Genomic DNA, 6,816 nt, shown 5'->3' with positions numbered 1-6,816 from the left:
ATACAGACTGGGCCGCACTGTCAACGGGCGTGATGTAACCGGTCCAAGCTAAATGTCAGAGGATGAGATTCATGGAGGACGTGCTGCGTCAGGGGAGAAAGTGGAAAGTTAGCAGTAAATCCCAAATGTCAATGAGTAGATGATGTAAGACTGCCGATTACAGTATATACTTTTATTGTCTTTAAACAAGGGCTGTTGTAAGAGAAATTCCTGCTTCCCATCAGTGACTTAATCAGGGTGACTTGGGTAGCACCTGTCTCAGAGGAGAATGTCCTGGCTTTCGGAGTCCAAAGTGAACTGCAGTGAGCCTCAGCTGCACCTCAAACAGCCCCTGAGTGTCATATCCAGTCAAAGCCAGAGTGGCACATCCCTGTCTGCTGTGGCTGTTCTACTCAGTGTGCGCTCGCTAAAGGGGCATGACATCTTACTTAGCATGTGCCTTGTGGTCAGATGGTTTTGACTGCTATTCAGTATGTCTATGTGTGCACACATATGGGTACAAAAACTGGATGAAATATCTAGGCTTTGTCTTACTGCATTTGTATTGAAATGTTAGACTCTAACCAGGGACAGGGGGCTGAAAATTAGCTCTTAGCTAGACACCCCATATGCACTTCACTGGTTGACTGAGTGTGATATTGTTTAGTTGCATGTGTCCCTGTAAAATAAACAAATAAAAAAAAGAAAAAAACTTGAGTGTTTGTACGAGCGTACACGCATTGGTACACAAGTGTCGTCCAGCAGCAGTGTGCTTATTTTAAGGGTGTTGACGGTTTCCACTGAAAGCTCACAGCAGCTCAAAGAGGAGCATAAAATTGGCAAGTGAGGGGGAGTTAGCATGCTGAGGTCTTTGCCACCTCATAGCTCACTGGCTGAAGATGTCTGGATTTATTCTGGGAATGCTACATTTGAGAGAAATAAGTGGGAAGGCAGTTCCTCTCTGCTGTGTGTCTGAATACCCTCCAGTGGTGTCAGTCTCTGCAGTGCTGTTCAACACAGAGCGAACGAAAGAGAGTCAGGGTTAGGAAGTTGTAGTGTACTTTTTTTTAACTTGTATGTCACCGTATTACAGTCAGAGTGTACTGTACATGTGGGTGGATAATATTTCAACATATTATAAGATAAGACAGGAGCTCAGTTGTATTTATTGGTTGTGTCAAAGCCTGAGCTTATTTGTCATTAGCTAACACCTGAATGCACCAGTGTTGTCCCTTGGAGGCCACTTTGCCTGAATCAGACGTTGATATGAGAATAACGTATTCCCTCATTCCCTCTTTCCCACCTCCCAGACAGCGTACGCTAGACAGTCAGGAGAGAAGAGGCTCATGTGGATTGACAGGCATGCGGACTGACACTGAGACGCATGGATGTGTGGGCAAGTTGCTGGGCATACAGAGGGACAAGTTGGAGTAGACAGAGGAGGCTGAAACACAGAGAAAAGCCAGGAAGGAGGCAAGGTGTTGTACTGTTGACATCCTGATTAAGCAAACAGCTTAACTTAAACATCTTATAAATACAAACATTTAAATGCTATTGAAACAGTACTTATATGTAACCTTAACATCCAAACATTTCACTGTTTACCCAGATACCCATGTATCTGTAACATGTGATTAGTGGACATGAGTATTGAAGGTGATTGTGGACCAGGATTAGGATTTATCACCATGCAAATATCTAGCATCACCTCTGGAATAGTCACAACTAGAGCTGCAAAAATTGATGGCTAGAAAATTAATAATACTACTTGGATAATCAATTCATCATTACAGTTAAACAACAACACCAAATGTTTTCTGATTCTGTTTCCAGTAAATGGAATATCTGAAGGTCCTGGAGGCAAACTGATGATATCCCTGATAACCCATCTGAGAAATTATGAATGCCACTATTTTCACAGTTTTTAATGTTTTGTCCTAAGGCAGATGAATCGCTAAAGAAAATAATTATTTGTTGTAGACCTTGTTACCCCAGTGACCCAGATATATATAAACAACTAAATACAGGACTCATGGGTTGAACCAATCCATTAAACTGTGTGTGCGAATGCTTCTGCCCCGGATATGAGATGCATGTACTAGTTCGCCAAGAGAAATCAAAACTGAGTCCTGGAACAGAGAGCAGGCTTAGGAAAATGCTTCATCCTTTCAGTGAGACAAACAGTGAGTATTTATGCCAAGAGGTCATTTGTGTTTTGACTCAGTTGTTTTAAAGCCCACATACCGTACTGTATGTGGATGCTTTGTGTCCTTTGTGTCACTTTGTGTTTTTATTTTAATTTTTGTCTTGTGGGTATCCATAGGGAAATCTTCTCAATAGTTGGTGATAAAGCCACGCAAACAATAACCCAGAACACTTAGTGGTGCCCTGGGGCAAAGATTGAATTCATAATGGCTTAAACAGGCGAACAGGATTTTGCATCCATATCACCTACCAACATGCACTATTATCTGTAAGGTCATGATAAGTTATGGTGGATTTAACTCATTTAAAAAAGCCGTCAGTCTAAAAAAATCATCTTATTTTTAAAAAGTTTTGCAGTGTGTTGCACACAAATTGTTTGTGCTGTGCTAAGATAAATGTGCTCGCCCTGCTTGAGAAAACACATCCATTGATTTTAGTGATTGGCCACTTCACACCCACAGATCCCATCTGTTTGAACCTGCACAATCAGTGTTGGTGTTTTTTTTTTTCCATTGATTGCACATGTTTGATAATGAGGGAAAGCAGCATTTACAGTTCAATCGACGGAGGTTGTTTTTCTTCCCACACATTACGTCATGGTCAGTGCAGCTTGCATCGGGTTTTTGACATCTGTGGCAGCAGCAGATGTTTCTGCCCTCAGACTGTCTACTTAACAGTTGAATGCTGCTTTACAAAGGTCATCACAGAGACAGATGAAGGGCTAATGATACTTAACACACAGACCATAAATAATGTTGGCAATATGTTGGCTGTTAACTTACATGTTTGTGGTGTGTATTCACATTCATCTGAGCCAGGAACAGTTTCCTACATGTGTACAATACACTGTGTATTCCACATCTACAGTTTGTGTTTATAAGTTCAGATGAGGTGAAAAGGTAACAGCATCCATCAAACAATACTTACATCTTTGAGCAGCTGATATGAAGCTGATGGGAAGTGACACATGCATATGTGCGCTATGAACAGCACTGTGGTATTCAGTGTCAGTGCTGTCACATGATTCCTGATTGAGTCAGTTTAACGAATAAAGCACAGCGTGAGCTATGTTCGACAGAGATCACCAGAGTAATTACCTTGTTTGAAGTCTTTTACGCAAGCCAAAATGTTTAATTTTGGTCAGCAGGAGTTTGCTTTCAAAAAGAAAGTAAATGAAACCTGTGGACCACGAGCCCCGCTGTTACTCGGTTTTAAGTCCAGATATGAACAATAGCATTCAAATGAACACTGTACTGGTGATTCAAAGGCAGAGGAATGGTTTAAATGTTCCAGAAAAGGTCATTAGGGCTGATATTGTTTTGTGGTTTCAAACAAAGCTCTGTGCACTAATTGTTTGCTGTTGTTGAAGATGTGGACGATTCAAAATCACATCGGGTTCAGGTTACAATTTTTTTTCTTCATCTAAATTTCATTCAAATTTCAGGGAGATTTTTAACTTTTAAACCTCCTTACTGGATACATATGCAGTATGTGAATGGTGTATGACATATGCTGGATATCTTCTGTCTCCATTTTAATAACAGAGATACATGGGTGATGATTTGTCAAATAATTTGTCAAACACCTTTTTGTATTACAACTACAACAACAAAGTAGCTAAAGTCCAACCGAGTGGACACACTAACAAGTGTCAACAAAAGCTGAACATTATGATAGCTGCTATTTCCTGTTGTTAAATTTGCATTTTATTAAAGATTTTTTATTTTTCAGTTCATGTGAGCAGGCTTTAGAGAGTGTGAGGTTCTAATTCAAAGTGGTCAAATACAGCACCAGCCATGTTGTAATGTTAGTGACTTCGCTTCCTTCGTTGGATCGTCCTGTAATAAAACAATGCAGGTCTGAGCTAATCACACAGACCCAGAGTGCTTTAATTAGCATATTATCATTTCTGATGAAACCAGAGTAGAAAATGAGGCTGTACAACATAACCTTGCTTGATAAACTTTACTGGTGTTTGTACTGGATTCACTGGGAGCTGTAGTGCTGAATCCACTCTGCTGGTTTGCCCCTTGTCTCTGGTGTCTGTCTGCACAGCTGATGTCTGCACTTCTTCTATCTGAGCTTTTCAGCCATACCTTAACATTTTTAAACTTTGTTATTAAGCTATAGCAAGGCAGCGCCAGGCCACTGCCTCAGTGTTTAATGATGGTGAGGATACCAACACATAAATGAGGCCAAACCAACTGTAGCTGGAGAGGGAGACAGGCACACAGCCACATTTGTCTCTCTCTGATGTTTTTCACACTGAGCCACAACCCTTAGGTTATGACCACTGGGAAAAGTCCTGGTTCTCCTGTTGGCCATTTCACTGCTGCATGATAGTATGCATGTGTGTGTGTATCTGTGTTTCCATTCACAGTATATATGATTCCTCATTAAACCTTTTGTCTTCGAGTGTTGATGGGAAAGTAATTCTGAATCCCTCATGGATGAGAGTTTTAGTTTCAAATTCTCACTGTTTGGTGTGATTTCGGGGGTGTATTTTGAGTGTCGGTTAACGTGCCACTGTGTGTGGAGGTGTGTGACTGTACTTGAATACATATTGGTTCAGTGTGAGAGTGTGTGTGGGTGCATAAATGTTTGCCCAGCCCCTCCCGCCTCGATCCAGGCAGAGCTGGCTAACGGAAGAATTTTGTGCTGCAGAATCGAGTTGCACTCTACAGGGATGCCAGCCATGCTGCAGCACCAGGGACCGGGGCGGCTCTCTGTCTCCTGACTGGAAGGCTGCTGCTGAGCCCTGTAGCTTCATGCATGTGTGCTCGTCCAGCTCGGTGCAATCACACACACAGATAACCACAGGGAGGAAAGGTTGGGAGACGGAAAGCGGCATCACTGATGATGATGATGATGGTGTGGGAGAGCGACGCGTGTGATAGCTAAATAATAAATGTGGCATATCGGGTTTTGTGCGAAGCCAGGATTGAAGCCTGTTCTTGTGGTGGTGCTGAGGGGAGAGGGGGCAGCTAATGGGCCAGACAATGTAGGATGTAGTGATTTCACACATTCTACTCATCCAGTGATAAAGACTGGAATAGACCTAATGCTGAATTAATTATCTGTTTAATCAATTAGTTGTTTTGACATTAATCATATAAGAAATGCATCAGTTAAAATTAATGAACACTCACTGGTTCCACCTGCAAAAAATGGATGATTTTTTTTTGCTTTTGTCTGTCATGCAACATTACAAATCGAATAGGTTTGGGTTCTTGAATGTTGGCTGGACAAAAGCCATTTGAAAACTTCATCTTGGGCTCTGATAACTTATGAGTTTTTACATTTTTTTTGATTAATCGATAATGACAGTAATCACTTGTTGCAGCCCTAAATAGCAGAAGATGTAGGAACGCGAGGGCAATGTTCAATGAAACTGTATGTTTGGGATTATATTTGCTGCTTTTCATTAACAACTCAAACCACCTCCTCTCCTCTCCCCTCCCCTCCTCTCCCCTCCCTCCTTGTCTTCTGTTTCTCCAAGAAGGTGATGCTTCCTACCGGAGCGGCGTTCCGGTGGTTCCAGTAGGACTCCTCCTCAACTCCCTACCCAAAGCTCTGCCATCAAGTGCAATGCCAACTCCTGGATTGTCTCCGGAACAGACACTGGCTAATAAACAAACAAGTAACAAATAAAATCATAGTAAAAACAGCAGCAACAACAAAAAAACAAAACAGTGACAACAAAAAAAAAAAAAAAAAAAAAAAAATCAATCGGGTAACGGATGCACCTACTTATTCCTTGAACCAAAAATGAAGCATAAAGAAAAGCATCTATGGCAACTTTCATTCCCTTTTCTATGTTTCCATTTTGGTACCTTTGGTCCTTTTTCCAGCAGGAAATTTTTTTTCTGTCACTTTTAAACATGGAACTGTTTATTACCAGAAACAGAAATGACGGACTGAGTGTGGACAATCAAGTAATTTCTGTGTTCGGTGTTAATGTTGTTCATGTGTGGAAAGATACAGTACTTGTGTAGAGAATGTAAATTTACAGCTATATTTTAAAACTAGTGGCTAATGGCAAACATTATTGTAATTCCAACCCTTGTCTATTTTGTGCTTCATTTCATCGAAGAGTACTGTTTTCAGATAGATCAGTGGTTTGACTTTCAAAGGCAACATTTCAAATTTTGTCAATTTCAGACTGAAACGAAATGTTATCGGGCAGATCTCCAGAAACTCTTCACTGGGTTGAGGATGCTGTTCGCCAGAGTCGTCGCTACTGTAATCTCCTCAATCAGCCCTCCTCTGCATTTCCAACCATTTCCTTTAGTGAAACAGGCAGCCCTCCTGAGCATGTGCCAATGCTGGTCAGGGCAATAGCACTAAGAGACAGCACTTGCTCTGAGTCTACCCTACTGAACGCACTGAGATGAGATTACATTTCTTTTTTATTTGTTTGTTATATTTTCATGATTTTGTTATGTTGCTGGGTAGCTGCAGCTTTTAAAAATAACCAATCTTTGTATTCGTTTAGAAAATTGGACAGGTTTTGTGAATAAAAAGGAATGCATGTATTTGTGTCAAAATTTACAATCCCAATGTCTGTCCACTTGTCCATTTGCATGTTTCTTAAAAACAGCTGGTTTGACAAAAAAAAAAAAAAAAAAAAAG

The 6,816-nt window shown here is 40.9% G+C and overlaps 1 protein-coding gene across 9 annotated transcripts in view; it reads left to right on the top strand.

Moving 5' to 3' along the window:
* The window catches only part of cxxc5a (CXXC finger protein 5a), a 21,353-nt gene extending 14,552 nt beyond the window's left edge, over positions 1-6,801 (top strand). For 8 of the 9 annotated variants that reach the window (XM_020598682.1, XM_020598678.1, XM_020598677.1 and 5 more), the window contains one exon: positions 5,684-6,801. In XM_020598682.1, coding sequence (XP_020454338.1) covers positions 5,684-5,728 — 45 coding nt within the window. In that variant the 3' untranslated portion in view covers positions 5,729-6,801. The remainder of the gene's footprint in view (positions 1-5,683) is intronic. The other variant, XM_020598686.1, reaches the window with a different exon arrangement.
* Positions 6,802-6,816: the final 15 nt, after the last annotated feature.

The sequence above is a fragment of the Monopterus albus genome, unplaced genomic scaffold (genome assembly GCF_001952655.1).
Source record: "Monopterus albus unplaced genomic scaffold, M_albus_1.0 scaffold39.1, whole genome shotgun sequence".
Classification (NCBI taxonomy): Eukaryota; Metazoa; Chordata; class Actinopteri; order Synbranchiformes; family Synbranchidae; genus Monopterus; species Monopterus albus.
The sequence above is the reverse complement of the archived record's forward strand: the minus strand, read 5'-3'. Positions and strand labels throughout refer to the sequence as shown.